Here is a 17693-nt window from a genome sequence, read left to right on the forward strand (position 1 = left end):
AGCCATGGGACCACAACCCAGTTCATATCTAAACTATTTAACATAAAAAAAAGTGATAAGAGCCGGATCTACCTAAGGTTCAGTTAGTACAAAGAACCAGACACTTGCTTATAAGGGAGGAGAGAATAATATGCTTGTATTAATTTACAAATGTGTTTATCCCATCCCTTTTCAGTATGTGACAGGGCTCTAGATACCATTAGATTTCGTGGTATTTGGAATAAGAGTACTTATTATACATATTCAAAAAAATACATTAAGAGTATTGAATGTGCCATCATTTTATGAGAATTTTCAAGGGGTGGAGGGCGGTTACTTTAGTTAGGAAATCATTGTATAGTTTGCAATATTGGCATTAAAATTATTTGTAATTTAACATTACAAGGTGCGGACTTCAAAGTGCAATGATAATCTACATGTCATATTATAAATATAGAAGAGAATGCACAACAAAGTAATATAGGATGGACATATTGTGATGGTAAAACAGTATTCCAGTTGGTAACACAGTAAGTATTGAGATAAATTCATTTTGGTCCATAAAAAAACAATAATATTGTCGGGTTTCTGGAACAAGTTGGTCACTATAAATTCTCGAAAAATGAGAAGGCTTCATAACTAAATAAAAATATTTAGGATTTTATAAATACAAAAAATTATATTTTATAATGTTTAACTTACCTTTTTATTTGAATTGTTGATTCGGGATGAGATTTTAATTTTAAAAGTGCAATATCTCACAACTAGTAAAATGTTAGTTACCTAATTGTTCCAGGAACCCGACGATATTATCGATGATGTATAAATAAATACACATTATTTATTATCTTAATACCTGGCTACCAAATATAGCGAAATATTGAATCACACACAAAAATTAAAAACAAAATTGATAACATATTTCATACATTTTAAAAATATGCATGTGGAAAAGAGATCACATGTCATATTCCTTAGATGGTCTTTTTGAGTTTTTTGATAATTTGAAGTTTAAAAAGGCAAGTGGGGCAATTAGTTGGTTCTGTTTTGACTAAATGTTATGAGCATTTTTACGCATTGCATTTACGCGTTGTGTTGGATTGCAAACCTTTTGCTTGATTAAAATCTGATAACAACGAACAAATGTGGAGATTCATTATCTTGTTTCTTACATATCAAAATCATTAAATAATTTTTAATTCAGTACTGATGGGAGAAATTAAACCCTGACTATTACATGACACATGAACTTAATGGACCAGGTCATGTATTTTATATCTCAAAATTATGTATATTACCCATTCTGATAAATATCTACATATTCTGTGTTCTTCATATAATAATTCAAGACATTCATATTTTTGAGCTGAAAGTTATGTTTGAGCAGAGTTCCTTGTAAGCTAAATTACAAGATTAGTATATTATTTGTATTTTGATATTATTTTTACTTGACTACGCTTCATTCCAAGCTGTTTCAGTCAAGATAGCGGTGTTTTCTCCATTTTCGTCCGGAGAATATTCGAAATTCCACATCGAGTTGGCGAGAACCAGGGTCTCGCTCTGACGCAGGTCAAACGCGAGACTCGGGCACATTTCCTCGCAGGGATGCCGCGGAGTCAGCTGAATGAGGGTCGACCCTTTTAGCTGGGAGACTATGATTAAGCCTATATCTAGCTCTAAGGGCTTGAACCTCGGGGCTGCGTACTTGTTGGAAATTAACAACCAGTTGAAATGAGCCGGGGGGACATGAGGAGACAAAAAGTACGGTCGGGGAGCCAACACGCGAAGAGATTTCACTGCTTGCAGATCGCAATTCTGAAAATGCACAAACCAATTGGGGATTTGGATATTGGTAATTTTGGTTAGTAGATTATCTAAGTCTGCTGGTTGCTTGCCGGTGCGGATATTGGTTTGCAATATACACGGTACCGAGTCCCGGAGACGTTCATCATCGGAGAGTAGGCGAGTCAGATTGATTTCAGGATTTTTGGTGAGTGACCAGTCCACATTGGCGTCCGTCACGATAACAGGAGCACCCCGGATGAGATGATGATTGAGGATGTTATCATAATTTGTTTCAGATACGTGCTGTACTGATGCTGCAAAGAAAGAAATAAAAATAATTTAACCCAGAAACATTATTTCCAGATTTAAAATTTTTAAATGTTTTTTTTTAGTGTTGCCATTTTATAATTTTTCTTTTTAATGTATTAAACAAACTGCATAGGTACTACGTATGTAATATTATAAGTAGATGGCAATGAAAGATTAACATTGCAACTGCAGTTTATCAAAAAATTGAGTAAGTGCATCAGTTGACAAAAGTTACAAAAGGGTATTGAAAAATCTCAAATTTATTTGTACAGTCAAGTGAGAATCAAATTAAAATTTTGACAATTAAAATAGCAGAAATTAGAGGGTGTGGTGTGTACGGTGAAATAATAATTGTAAATCTTACCGATCGCTTCACAGACGGCACAATCAGAAAGGGAAAGTACATTGTGAGCTTCTGAATTTTTGTAATTTTTGTTGATGAGGCAGTTTCGGTAGAAGAGGGGCGTCCAATCCCAAATCGGCAGAATTTTAATTAAGAAAATTCTTCCGATGGCTGTAGAATGCCACGCGACAGTGTTCAAATTGCCGAGCCCGTAAATCGCTAATATCACAAAGGTGATCCCGAGTATTATCCGTATCCATTTTTGTAACGAAACGCGGCGCACTACATTCGTAAACGGACGACAAATCTCTTCCATTTCTTCATCGGTAAATCCGGCTTGCTGACAATATTCGTAAAATGATTTTAATTCGGTATCCATTAGTTGTAATTTTTCGCGATGTGACATCTCTGTTCCAGTTTTGGATGACATGTCGAAATGACCTAAAAACTCGACGTGATCAATAAGGGTTTTTCTCGTACCGAGATTTCATTGATTTGGCCGCGCGCGGGAAACCGTCGGGGTGCATTTATGCGGCCAGTGATAGGCTGGTTAAAGGTCAGTGCCTTTTCCGCCATATTTGAAATTTTTTCGATATAAACTTGAGTTTTAGTTAATTTAAAACCGAAACAAATTTAAAGAAGAAAACTTTACGTATCAGAATATTATTAAATATTTTTAGAAAATTTTTGAAACCGATTTCAGGCAAAATCGAGTTCAAAATGTCGAATGATAATAGTGGCCATAAATTGAACGAAAGAAGAGTGAATACGTCACCCCGCCATCTTGTAATCCTGCGCGCATTGCAGAACGAGAGTCTGCCAACGAATTCGGGCTCTCAACCCCGAAAATTTATTTAACTTAATTGTGATTTTTATACACAAAAGTAATTTAATTTGTAGTTGTTGGCTTAATGAAGACATTGTTGATGTTGACAAGAGACGGTGCTAATATAGCGTTGGTGTTTTATTTTAATTTAAGTGCATTTTGGTGCATTCGCGAAAGTAAGAAAGAATCGTGTTGCGAGAAAAGTGTTGATCCAATCAGTCAAAATTCCGGTCCCTACGCGTAAACGAGAAGGAGCCTATCCACCAGGCCAGTCAGGCGAGGTCGATATGAATAATAAACGAAAGAGTCGAGCGGTACCCCAGAGGTAAGTGTCCGACATGACCTAACCTTCTCGTACATGCCACTACCCTTTGTGCGTTACTGAAAAACCGAGAGTTGTGTCCCGAAATGTTCGCAATTTGTCGTTTAAGCGGCGGAATATCTTCCACAAATCCTCGAGCCTCGTGTCTGCCGGGAGCCAGTGATCTAATTCCTTCATTGTCTCGGAAAGGAGGGCCACGACTCGGCTGTCTACTGTCATGGTGCTGAAATATGTATTTATGCGAGTCTGTTTTGTACATGCGGACGAGGAATGCGAGGAATTTTGAACGCAGACTGTCTTGAACTTTCTAATTCAAAATAATACCGAAGCACCTTCAGTTCCATTTTGTTAATGTCGTGTCGAAAATCCAAACAAGTGATAAATTGATAATAAGACTCATCCCTACGGAAACTATGTAATCATTTTGCATCCGCACTATTTTCAACTTTAATTTTTATGTGGCGTGTGTCCAAATGCGAATTAAATTGTATTTTACCGATGGTCGTGAAGCAATAATTGAAAATGACATGACAAAAAATGCTAATAACTGAAAGTTTTTAATGGTATGGTTTTTTCTTAATTATGTTTTCCGTTCATATTAATTACGGTAATTATCAATTGATTTCATCGGTTTTAGTTTCCCGTAATAAATAAGTCATGTATGTACATACATTTCGTGTTTACACCTAAAGTAAAAATTCTGACAGTGGAAATCAAATTGATAACTATTTTTTTAAAGAAAATTCTCATAATAACACCAAAGATTTAATGTTTTCCTTAATTAAAATCTCAATTGAATTTGCATCAGTGAAAAAAATAAGTTATATCCATTACTTATTTCAGTTACAAGTAATTTATCTTAGAAATAAAAAAAAAGTTGAATTTAAAACACATTTAATTTAACTCTTGGTAGTCATGATGTCACATGAGTACATAGAATGATATACGTCTCTTATTAAAAAAAAAATGGAGTTGTATTTTGCTATAACAGACCTAAATTATATGATTAATTTTCAAATTATAGAAAATAGATTATTAAACAGTATGTATATATTGTGAGATTTCTGGCACACATGGGGAACTAGAAATTTTCGAAAAATAAGATGTTTTCATAAATGACATTCAAAAAGTAAATAATTTTTTTTATAAGGACTGTCGATGATTCGTAAGTTTGAAGGCAGTCTGTTCTAGGCAGAGGGACCGGCAACGGCAAAAGCACGATCTCCGAATCTAGTGTTTGGGAACACAGTATGTAAGTGTAGCCAATAGTTTGTACCGGTTGTGTTTTGTGATATCGTTATACATGCGTGTTCAGGTCACCGCGTGTGCGCTCCGTGGCGGCAGAGGGGGTGTACAAGAACGCCAACTTCATGCACGCCATCGCGTCTCATGTAGGGGACCTGGTCCAGGTGCAGACGCAGTCGGGCAGCGTGTGGGAGGGCGTCTTCCGAACCTTCTCCCCCAAGTTTGAAGTGAGTATGCGTACATATTAATCAGAATCACTTATTTTTTCGACGGCCTACGCCTTTTACAAAGTATAAAATAATATTGAAAAACAATCATAATAAAACAAAAAACCTTAACACAGTATAGAAAATATAGATACATGAAATAAAATCAGCAGAAAATAAGGAAATAATAAAGGAAAATTAAATAAGAAATTATAACATAGGTATGTAGGAAATTAACAATAAATAAAGGATTTAAATAAAAAAAGTATTCAAGTAACAGAGGCGATGTATAAACAGTAAAACAAGTATAACACTTAGTACATTTTTATAATTTAGAAAAGAAGTGATTAAAATGTAATGATTTTAATTTGTATAAAGATAAATTAAATAAGTCTAAGTTTCCATGTTTGTTTGCTATCATGTGGAACCGTGGAATAGGCGAGTATTTGGCATAGTTTGAACTATGCAAATCAACAGCAAAATAAGTATTTTGTCTCGTCCCACGCTGTCTCACATAAAAATTCACACAATTTAAAAGTTCGACTGTCAAGAACATTATTTAATAACTTGAAAAGCAGCACTACATCTGAAATTTCCCTTCGATCACTAATACATATTAATTTTAACTGCTTCATTAAACATTTATAGTTAAGCTCTTCAATTCGAATGTTTCATTTGAAATTTATAAATCTTAAAAACTTGTATTGGACCTTCTCCATACTGTTTATATGAGTAACATAATGAGGACCCATATTCTAACTGGCTTCTCACTAGGGTCATGTACAATATGTTTAATGCATCAACAGACGTAAACTCTCTTGTTGTTCTGATAACAAAGCCTAGGGTTTTTGTGGCTCTATTTACCATCTCATTCATATGGGGAACAAAAGTTAATTTATAGTAATAGAACTCTTAATTATTTACTACCTATAGTCCTTAAAATATAGCGTGATTAAAATGATAGCTGCCAAACTAATGTCACTAGTGATGGGAAATTATTGATCACTGATCATGTACCGATCAAATCGATTTTATCAGTTTTTTCACGCAAACATTAGACTCTGTTTCCAAAAATTGATATAAAAACGCATAAACGATTATAGCGTGTTTAAGACAATTATTTACTAAAAAATACGACAAATACTTTTTTTCATAAATAACAACAAATGAATTTTTTTTTATTCGATCGATTTACATTGATCAATTTGTCTCATCTCTTACATTTTTGGAAAATGACGTAACCTTGTAAGAACGTCGTTGATAATTAGGTTTATATAAGTTTTTTTTAGTTTTAAAGCTGATTTTATATAATTATGTTGATTTATGTGCCAAGCATTGTATGAAAAAAAATAATTAACATGAAAGATACTAATGATTTTTTGTGTGTCAATATAAATCACTCCTTAGATGTTCCTACAAAGTTATGTCTTCAATTTTGCTGACAACTGTAACTCTAATCAAGCTATATTTTAAGGACTATAGCATTTTTAATTTATTGCCAAAACAACTTAAATTTAACAATGTTTGATTATGTCCAAATGCTTGCAGACTGGCTGGATTTCCTCCCTAGGGAGTTGTTCATATTTAAATTTATTTCAACAGAGAGGGAAAACATTTTTGAGAAGGGAATATGGAAGTCTAGGCATTTACAAAGGTTTCAGCTCTTTTACTTCACAAAAGTCAACAGATGGAAGAGTTGAGGAAATGTGGATGTTCAAACATGGGCAGAATGGTGAATGTTACACAGTGTGTAAAGTGGCCACTTAAACCAGCCAATGACAGGTCATAAGCCCTGTAAATGCCTAGACTTCCATATTCCCTTCTCAAAAATGTTTTCCCTCTCTGTTGAAATAAATTTAAACTTAAATTTAACTTAGAATGTAACAAGAGCAAAATAAGAGTGGCTTTTCGATCAGAAGTTTAAATATGATTAAAAACAATTATTTATGGTTGCTATGTATTAATTATTTTATTGTGATGTTGCTATTTTTGAATGATTTTGTGGTTTTAATTTTTAAATTGCTTCAATGCTAATATACTATAGTAATTAATTTGATTCTAAGTCAGTATTATATAAGTACAATTAAGTAATCCACGCAGAGAAATGAAATATTTCAAAGATAAACAATGTGTCTTTGTATACATAATATTATAAATATGTATTATCGCAGCAATAACAAGCCGCAGCTAGTGTGGGTTGAGGGAAGGGATATAATATGATAGAGTAAATATTTACAGATATATGAAACATATCTATGATTCATATATATTCGGTGTGCAAGGGTCAACGTTTAGTGAGAATTTGGTGAGTGTCTGACCCCACTGTGTTTCACTTTTGTTGTACTAAGGAAGTTCTGTAGATTTACATGACGTCATCACTCCCTCAATTTTTTTATCTTTATTTTTTATTTAAACGCCTTTTAGGCTTTTACATGTTTTACATACATATATACAAATAAAGACAGACATGTATTTTACAAAGAAGTAGCAAAAAATATATAAATGATTTTTAGAAGAAAAAGAAAAATATCAAAAATATCATCTTTACATATTAGTATAAAAGTGGAAAGAACAGAAGTGTATTTTCAAATATGAAGACAGAAATACATTTTACACAAAGAAAGGAGCAAAAATAAAAATGAATTAAGAAGAGAAAGAAAAATTAAAATTAAATAAAAAATTTAAAAAAAAAACATTACATATTAGTAGAAAATATATGAGGATACATAATAATACATACATGTATTGCAGTTGAGAACAGGAGTACATTTTTGCGTATAAGTTGATATAAATGTTTGGGCTTTAGTTTGCTGATTTTCAAAATAGATTTTCCTATAATGTTTAGAGTATGTCCAAATGCTTGCAGACTGGCTGGATTTTCTCCCTAGAGAGTTGTTCATATTTAAATTTATTGCAACAGAGAGGGAAAACATTTTTGAGAAGGGAATATGGAAGTCTAGGATTAAATTAAAATAAAATAGATTTTTCTATAATGTTTAGAGTATGTCCAAATGCTTGCAGACTGGCTGGATTTTCTCCCTAGAGAGTTGTTCATATTTAAATTTATTGCAACAGAGAGGGAAAACATTTTTGAGAAGGGAATATGGAAGTCTAGGATTAAATTAAAATAAAATAGATTTTTCTATAATGTTTAGAGTATGTCCAAATGCTTGCAGACTGGCTGGATTTTCTCCCTAGGGAGTTGTTCATATTTAAATTTATTGCAACAGAGAGGGAAAATTTTTTTGAGAAGGGAATATGGAAGTCAGGGCTTATGACCTGTCATTAGCTGGTTTAAGTGGCCACTTTACACACTGTGTAACATTGACCACTCTGCCCATGTTTGAACATCCACATTTCCCCAACTCTTCCAGCTGTTGACTTTTGTGAAGTAAAAGAGCTGAAACCTTTATTACGTTTGTGAGATTCATCCGGCTGAACCAATTCACTTTCTAGGCAACGCCTGAAAACAATTTTCCAATTTTTTTATACTTCTTCTTTTACCAGGTAGTTAATTCAACAATGTTTTGAGTATATCCAAATGCTTGCTGACTGGCTGGATTTTCTGCCTAGGGAGTTGTTCATATTTAAATTTTTTTAAATACACAATAAATTTATATTTTTCTATAATTAAGTTAGACGCCATCAAAATACCACATTCAACATTTCAGTAACTTTAATCTAGAATGAACCTTTCCACAACTTCTAGATGTAGGTTCTGCAGTGCAGGAAAAAGGAGGAAACACCCATACACATCCTATGTGAATGTGGTGCTTTACATCGTAAAAGGAGCCTCATCCTCGGGCGACCGCTGGTTAAACCTGAGGATGTTAAAGAACTCGCCCCCACCTAATAGCCCGATACTTGACGGATCTGGGTTTAGAGGAGGAGATTTAGCAAAATGTTAACTCTCGCCTTCGACACAGTAACCAGGCTCTTTATAGACCTGGGCTCGGAGGCCGAGAACTTTTTGAGAAGGATTTTGGAAGCAATTTTAGTTTTTTCATTCCTTCGCTCTTCATCCGATGGTATGGTTCGACTGTTCGCCCTTAAATAATACAGTAAATAAATCACTGAAATTACTTGGCTTTTTTAATAGAATATCCTCTGTCCCTACAATCAAAACTCTTTATTGCTTAACTGTTCACCCTCTTCTAAAATATGCCTCCGTGGTCTGGTCTCCATTCTATGTCAATCGCATAAATCACATTGAATCAGTCCAACATCGGTTGCTTCGAAAAGTAGCGTGGATGCTTGGACTAGAGAGAGGTAATAATTCTTACGCTGATATAGAGTCGATGATAAATATTTCTAGTCTACAAAAACGCAGAACTAATATTGATTCCATATATATGTTCAGCATACTAAATGGTATAATCGATGTTCCATCATTACTGGGACAAGTAAAATTCAATATTCCAACTCGTAGGTTGAGAAACAATGAAGCACTGTTCATCGAGCAGCATAGAACAAACTATGGCCTTAATTCTCCAATGACCAGTATTTGTCGTATTGTTAACTCAAGACAAGATCTGGACTTTTTTGGTTTAAGTTTACAACGATTTAAACGAGCACTAAATAAATAGTCCAGATCTTGTCTCGGTGTCCCTTATGTCAATGCTTCTTTTCTTTTTAAAAAAAATATTTTAAACTATTCTTTTATCGTAATATTTAAAGCCTATAAATTGTATATATGGACAATGTACGTTAATAAATAAATTAATAAATTACTCGAGGTTTGGTTCAGAGTGAGTTCGAATTACAGAAACTCTATTATATTGTTAATATCAATTTTGATATAATGTTTATTTCTCAGGTTGTGATAGAAGTGGCGCATAGAGTGGACCGAGACGGTCCCATGGCGGTAGAGTCCATCGCTGACAGGATTATCTTTAAGCCCGAGGATGTGATCTCCATAAAGGCTAAGGACTCGGATCTTCTCTACGCAACGAGAGAAACCTTCCAGACAGATTCCGCTATTTCTAAATATAATGGTAAGGCTGACAATTCATTACAATTAAAAACATTAAAATAAATACACGCAAAATCGGCGCGTCTCAATTCATTCATAGAACAAGGATACAAAGACAACAAAATGAAATAACTTAACTTATACACAACTTCCCTATTTGGCCTCTGCGTCTGGATTGTACCACAGTTTGTTTACTACTTCTAGATTTTACCACACATATATAATGTTTTCGGTAAATATATAAAAATACAAACTATCATCATCATTATTCCCTTTCCTCACCTAATGGTGCGTAGGGCACTGCATTGGTACACTAATCGCAGCGTATCTTGCTCATTTTTGTTACATGAAAGTAAGAAGATCAGTCTTACGCTTCAGGTACCAGTCCAGGCACTATGAAATATCCTAGTGTAAGAACACCCTTTTTAAATTTTTTATTTATAAATCATATAACACTAAGTATTTTACAAGTATTATTATTATTATTATGGATAACTTATATAGCGCTATTTTCGTAACAAAATACCTCAAGGGCGCTTTACATAGTGATTCTTTTAAATTTGTAATTTAATTAAAATAATTTATTTGGTTGTCACATGCTACGGATTTATTCAAATGATTTAGAGAACAGGTGGGTTTTAAGTTTTTTCCGAAACATCACTTCACTTTCACAGCCTCACACCTTTTCTTACACAAGCAGAATAAATATATAAAGAAACACTTTTAAGAATAAAAAAGTAGTGAATCTACTAAGGGAGATAAGGTCATTAACATCACATGCCATGCAGATGATGCAGCCATAGTGATGATGATAATTTTAAATTAATATTTTACGTCAACCATGTCGGGAATTGAACCTGAGATCTCTCGCATGGTAGGCAAACGCGCTGAACATCACACCACGAGGCCGACTCGCTAGAACATCCAAGTTAGGTCAAGACAGTCGAACAATAAAAGTTATGGGTGGCCTTGTTTGTTAATATTTCTTGTTTAAAATTATGGTCTAATGGTTGTTATTTTTAACAAAGCGATATTATACAAATCGAGTAACCCGATGGTCGATAGCCGAAACTAGAACATTGATTTGTTTCTGGCATTAAAGGGTTGTTGTCGCTGTCGCAGGTCGCTCGGCCAGGTACGAGGAACGGCTGCTGCAGCCGTGGGACGGGCTGGAGGACATGGGCATGAACGGGGGCTCCGACCTGCTGGACGGGAGCCCCGACTCTGCCCCCGCTCGAGCTGGACCACCGTGCCAACGGCTGGGACGCCAACGATATTTTCCGCAAGAACGAGCAGGTCTACGGGCTGCACAGCACGTTCGACCACTCGCTCGCTGGCTACACCCTGCCGCTGCAGAAGAAAGACACCCAGGACTATAGGTAAACTTAATTATTCCTATTAATATCCCATTACTTATGGACTTAAATGTGCATGTCAATATGTATGGCACACCCGACATACATATCGACCCTGCTTTTTTATTTAATTTATAAACGCCCAGAGGGCTCTTACAATATACAGTTAAAAGAATATAAAGCATTGTAGAAAATAACGTAAAATAAAATCATAACTATTACACTAAATATGTGATTAATTCTAAAAAAATAAAAAGGAAATTAAGTAGAGATGAGTAGAGAAACACATTAAAAGAGAAGAATTGAGGGGGTGGCCATTTGATGGATAAGATAGCTAATTTTTGTGTTCCCAGCAAGAATTGAACCAGGAAACTTTCATGCGTGAGGCAAGCGTCTTAACTACTACACTACAAAGGCGGCCTGTAACACATTCAAATCATTATTCTAATACTTAATTTTAATTTTATTTATTTTAATTTTTTTATAATTTTTTTTTATCATATATAATTTTTATTTTTTTAAAATTGGTTTTTATAACTACAACAGGCCAGAAGGCTCAATTACAGTGGTGAGTTGCATCGCAGAACCCCCGGGCTTGAGAATAAAATCACATTTAATTTTTGTTTTCTCACCAGGGATCGAACCCGGAACCTTGCGTGTGTGATCGTCTTGACCATTACACTACGTTAGCCTTATATATGGCCCTATAAAGCCTATACTATGTTCTCCCTGGTATCAGTAATGTCGGACCAGAAAGCTAGCCCTCATCTTTATTGAGGGTCCAGCACTAAGCTAACAAATACCAGGGCTCCTAACCAGTTTCTTTTTATGTTCGCGTAAGGAACATGTAAATTGAAAAATTTGTTTTTTCTACTTATCAGAACTACCTAGTTTGTAGATGCCATCCATTGTTATTATTATTAGACTTGAAGTTATACTAGCTATATTTTAGGTTTAATTAATATTACACATTTGCAGAGATGCGGAGGCCAAGGCGGAGGAGATAGCGGCAGAGATCGAGCGCGAGCCCATGTACAAGCAGCGCATGGAGCTGGAGAACGGGGACGAGGAGGAGCGCTTCGCCGCCGTCCAGCGGCCGGGGGCGCGACCGCAGCGCCCGAGCCCGCCGCCGCCGCCCGCCAACGGGGGCGAGCCGCAGCCCGGAGACAAGTATGTGCCGCCCAACAGGAGGAAAAACCCCCAGGTGAGCAGAGTACAGGTAGTCGCCGACCGACGACCACAATCGGTTCCGATAAACAGGTCGTAAGTCGACATATGCAATAATTTCCGTGCATATGTAAATTATAGTGCTTGAACGATCATGGAAATAGCAAAATCTCGGATGTAATGAGGAAACATTAGTTGACATTTTAGTGTATGGTTTTCTCCATACATTTATTCAATTTTATAACGAAATACTTCACACATAACGAACAAAAATATTGTCCACAGTTGAGCAAAAGCTCTTCAGTTGTTTAAAAACATTAATTTTGAAATTAGAACTATGACATTTATGACGCTATTTATGTGTTAAAGTACCCGCATTGAAAAAATATCGCACGAGTGTTGAAATTACCTATAAAAAATTCATGCTTTGTGCTCAGCAAAAACTCAGCAAGCCAGCTCGGCACCACATTACAATTTACAACTTTTTGTAGTTTGTGAATGGCATCCGTATTTCAGGGGTTTTTACAACGCTTTTCAGTTTTTTTATGGTCAATGCATAATAAACATTACGAGTGGGTGATGTTACATCAGTTAAAAACTACCCTTGAACTACTAATAAAAAGAACTGTCTCTCAATTCGTGAAAATTTGAAAGTTTCACCGAAAGTGGGACCACTTTAATATGTTATTGTCAATTTTTGTAATGAATGTATTGTGTTGTTTTTTAGACTGGTAAACTGATAAAGTCACCACAAGTGCCCCAGCAACAGCAGCAGCAGCCACCACAGCAGCAGCAGCAACAGCAGCAACAGCAGCAACAACAGCAGCAACAACAGCAACAACAGCAGCAACAGCAGCAACAACAGCAGCAACAGCAGCAACAGCAGCAACAGCAGCAGCAGCAGCAGCAACAGCAGCAAGCGCTCCCTAAGGGGCCCCTGCCGCCTCCAGTCGCCCTGCACTACCCGCCCCTGCCCCACCACCCCCAGCACCACCAACCCCCCCCGCACCAGGTAAACACACCTCCATCTCGAGACTCAATCAAGTCATTTTGTGCAATTATTAATAAATCGTTGAAACTTCTCGGATTCATCTAACGTATTGTTGGGGTTGTCTTTCGATTGAGTCAGAAAAGTTTTGGAATCTGTAAGCGAGTATTGTTTTAGCGTATAATTGCTTTGGTGTCGTAAGTTGTGATTTGTGGAATATTTCTTCAGTAGATGTCTGGTTAGGAGTATTAAGTTAGCTACAGTTCACAGCAAAACAATGGGCCGTGCCCAGATCGAGAATGCTAAAAAAATAGTACCTACATATTAGCACATACTTTTCACTTGAGAATAAAAATGAACATTATTTTGCTTTTCATTTTCAATCATTCTAATAATTTCAGATAAATAGACGTTTCAGGTTTTAGGACATTATATGGGTGCCTCGTGCGGCCCTGACATATTGGCCGTAATCAATTGTCATTATCAAGAGTAAACATACTTAAATTCACAAATTTATCAATACACAGGTCGGGACAATAAATGCCAAAAATCAATGTAAATCAAAGGAAAATATTCAAAATCAATTGCCTGTGAAAACTGACTCTTTTAACACCTTTGACGCTCCCTACTTCTGCAACCAAACATACTGCAATTCACCATTATCAATTTTCATTTATTATAACATAAATATCCAAGTTATTTACAAACAAAGCGACAAAAGCGTCCGTCAGGACTGTTACGCGTCTGTTGTCAAACTAAACAAAATGACCGCCAGCAGAGTGAAGTTGTCGCTGACTAACAACGCTTCCGTTCTATGAAACATAGCGATAGGGTTTCTCTATAGCTTGGCTCATTATTACTGTGAGGATTATACTGTACTCCAAAATTGATTGCCACAATGCAAAATAAATATTTCAAAGTTCTTTTACATTAATTATATTTCAAATTGTTTTTGATTATTTACTCCTATCCGTGGTACTGTTCGTCCTTAGAAAGCTTGACTGCTATTTGTCGCACGCATATCGGATTATTAGGTTCTAATTTAAGTTCAAAATTCCCCCCCATATAAAAATATCATTTTCGTCAAAATTGTAGATTGGCTTTAATGTGCGTCGACGGACGACATGGTGTTTTATCTTCACCTACTCTTACAGTGAAACAGCATGACTTTTAACATCCTATTCACCATCGTATCTGGATAAGGGTTCGATGATTATTAACTAAAAAAAACTGCTTTTGCAGTTTGGCGGGCATTAAAAAAAATTGTTTAGAAGAATGATCGCGTGAAAAAAATTTCAATAAAAAAAAAACATACAGTATAATGGCTACCTTTACATTGATTATGTTTTTTCCTTCTAGGGGCACGCGATGAGTATGGGCGTCCCCGGTGGCAAGAGCTACGCGGCGGCGGGAGCCTCGGCGCCCCCTGCCCCGCTCACCTCCGGCCCCCCTCAGCCCCTGGCCCCCCAACACCAGCAGCACCCGCACGCCTACAACTCCCCTCCGCCCTTCACCCAGAACCCCATGGTCCGCAGGTAAGCTCGCTCTCAATATTGTCATTTGTATTTTTTTAATGTGACCGGGCGGGTAAAGAATACAGTTCTGTGTGTGAAACGGAACCCGAAACTTGGATTAGTGTTTCACTCAATAATTACTCTCGGGTAAAAATCCTTAGTAATAGAAATATTATTTGAAGTTATTTATTTATTTTAAAGAAACAGTTGACAAAGATATAATAACATAAAAAGAATATGGTTTAAAGACAGACCAACAAAGTTTCTAAATAAGAATCATACATATTAAATTGTGGTACAACAAAAGGGTGTGTTTATGTGTATTTGTATGAGAGTAAGTGTAGAGGTGTGTTTGTGTGTATGTGGGAGTAAGTGTTCAGGTGTGTGTAAGTGTGAGTATCATTAAATAGCAAGTGGGATCATATCACAGCCAGAAAGAATGAGTCTTAATTAATTATTATATTTTTAAAAAATGTACCATATAAATAAAATTTCTTAATATTTAGGGAAAAAATCCTTGTATTCAAACTCAAATTTTTATTTTTGTGCTTTAAGGGTACCATCATAAAATTATTTATACATCCCTTTTTTAAAAATTCATTAAAAAAAATACATTGTGGTATTGATTAAAAAAATACATTTTTTTAAAATGAAATCAAAGGTAAATATGAATAATCCCTAATTATGATCGTTTTTACAATTTTTCTGCAGCGTTTTCCTCAGTTTAACACTTTTTTTGTTTTTTTAGTGTTCCCGGCGCCGGTAAGGTGAACGGGGCGGACGCCAAGCTGCCTCCGCTGCAGCAGCGGGCCCCCCGCCACTCGCAGCAGGCCTCGCCCCCCGCGCCCTTCCCCCCCGTGCAACAAGTAGCCCCCATGCAGGTAAAACAAACCACATTATTACCGATAACTCTTTTTATTTATGAATTGGTCATTATAAGAATTATTTTTCCTTCACACAATAATTTATTGCAGTATACATTTTAATTGCAGTAGTTTAAAACAAAAATAAAAATTTAAACAAGAGATGAAATTTGATAAAACTAAATAGAAATTAAATTTGTTCTCTGAGGGCAATTACAATCGGAAAGTACGTATGCTATACTTTCACCATGACAGTATTATCAATTATAGTCCTTAAAATATAGCTTGATTAGAATGACAGTTGTCAGCAAAAGTGACGACATAACTTTGTAGTAACGTCTAAGGAGTGATTTATATTGACACACGAAAAATCATTAGTATCTGGCGGGTTAATTTATTTTTTTAATACAATGCTTGACATATAAATCAACATAAGTATATAAAGTCAGCTTTAAAACAAAAAAAAAAAAATAAACCTAATTATTAATGACGTTCCTACAAGGTTACATCATTTTGCAAAAATGTTACAGTTTGGTACAAATAAAAAATAATTCATTTGATTTTGTTCATGAAAAAAAGTATAAAATGTCTCTTTTTTGGTGAGTAAGTGTCTTAAACAATATTAAATGCTTGTTTTTGCGTTTTTATATGAATTTTTAGAAACAGAGTTTCATGTTTGCATGAAAAAACTGATAAAATCAATGTGATCGGTACTTTCACACCACTAGTCACATAAGTTTGGCAGCTGTCATTTTAATCAAGCTATATTTTAAGGACTATAATATAGTTACATAAAATGATACTTTTTTTTTAATTTCATTCTACTTTTGTATATGTAGTTAATCTTAATCTTATATATATATCTTCTCTTCAAGACCGTCGATATAAATCCGACCTTCTAGTCCTATTTAAAATTCTCAACTCACTCTTTGATGCGCCTGAACTACTGAGCTCAATAAAATTAAATATCCCAACTAGAAACCTCAGACAAAACTTACTCTTTCATACCGATAACCATAGAACTAACTATGGTTTTCATTCCCCGATGTCCAGAATTCTTAGGTTTGCCAACAAACATACCAGTCTTGATTTCTTTGAAAATAAGTTGTCTTCTTTCAAACGATCACTGAATCGAATTCAATTTTAAACACCTCTCTCCCGCTTCCCCTCCCACAAAGTCTACTATATACCATCGAGTCCATCTTCTTTTTAAAAAAAAAATTCTATCTATAAACATGTCTTTAAAAATGCCCATTTGGCATATAAATAAATAAATAAATAAATAAGTAGCCCTGCCTTCGTGAAAACACGCACCAACTTGTCGGTAGATCAGACTAAGTAAGTACCAGCATTTGTAATCACCGCCCTGGACTTCTCCAAAAACTCAGTGCCTTGTGGACTTTAGATTTGGTAGGCACGCTCCAGCAGTGGACGTTTTATAATGTTTAAGGAATAAGTCGTCGGCGATGTGGGAGAAAATATGACCTATCCACTTGCATCCATAATTCTGTGATAATATAAGTTAATAACCTTGTGTCCCGTCCTCGCAGGTCATGGGTCACCAGGCTGTGATGGCGGAGGGCCCTGCGCAGCTGCCCCCACCCGCGGGCCCCCTGCCCCCGCACCCCCGCCACAGGGAGGCGCGCCGACAAGACGAAGTTCAGGTAAATTAACTAATAACTCTGATTACTACTTTAATCCCGCAGCAATGAGGAAGTTCAGTGGTTTTTTCAAATTTTTTATTTGTTAATAGACTGTTAAACTAAGTCAAATTTTTTTTTTTTAATTTTTACATATATTATCGGTGCTACGATTTTTT

General features: G+C 35.5%; 2 protein-coding genes across 2 annotated transcripts in view; one reads left to right on the plus strand and one right to left on the minus strand.

The window, feature by feature from the left end:
- Positions 1 to 971: 971 nt before the first annotated feature.
- On the minus strand, positions 972 to 3138 carry LOC148281864 (uncharacterized). Its single transcript, XM_088226014.1, has 2 exons — positions 2438 to 3138; positions 972 to 2078 (listed from the first exon to the last, which is right to left on the minus strand). The coding sequence occupies exons 1-2, from the start codon at positions 2844 to 2846 to the stop codon at positions 1432 to 1434; spliced, it is 1056 nt and encodes a 351-aa protein (XP_088082140.1). The 5' UTR covers positions 2847 to 3138; the 3' UTR covers positions 972 to 1431.
- A 78-nt stretch (positions 3139 to 3216) lies between these two features.
- Positions 3217 to 17693, plus strand: part of LOC148281865 (uncharacterized) — a 30037-nt gene continuing 15560 nt past the window's right edge. Inside the window, 10 exon segments of the mRNA XM_088226013.1 lie at positions 3217 to 3567; positions 4880 to 5036; positions 9832 to 10009; positions 11110 to 11221; positions 11223 to 11366; positions 12321 to 12546; positions 13237 to 13521; positions 14857 to 15032; positions 15760 to 15892; positions 17425 to 17538. Coding sequence (XP_088082139.1) covers positions 3530 to 3567; positions 4880 to 5036; positions 9832 to 10009; positions 11110 to 11221; positions 11223 to 11366; positions 12321 to 12546; positions 13237 to 13521; positions 14857 to 15032; positions 15760 to 15892; positions 17425 to 17538 — 1563 coding nt within the window. The 5' untranslated portion in view covers positions 3217 to 3529.

The sequence above is a fragment of the Micrasema longulum genome, unplaced genomic scaffold (genome assembly GCF_059751315.1).
Source record: "Micrasema longulum isolate JH-2025_06_02 unplaced genomic scaffold, ASM5975131v1 h1tg000403l, whole genome shotgun sequence".
Lineage (NCBI taxonomy): Eukaryota > Metazoa > Arthropoda > Insecta > Trichoptera > Brachycentridae > Micrasema > Micrasema longulum.

Excerpts from the sequence above, each read along its gene's own strand:
- LOC148281864 (XM_088226014.1), bottom strand. The coding sequence starts at position 2,846 with ATGTCATCCAAAACTGGAACAGAGATGTCACATCGCGAAAAATTACAA. Across the intron at positions 2,079-2,437 it reads TGCCGTCTGTGAAGCGATCG|CATCAGTACAGCACGTATCT; the intron begins GTAAGATTTACA and ends CTTTCTTTGCAG.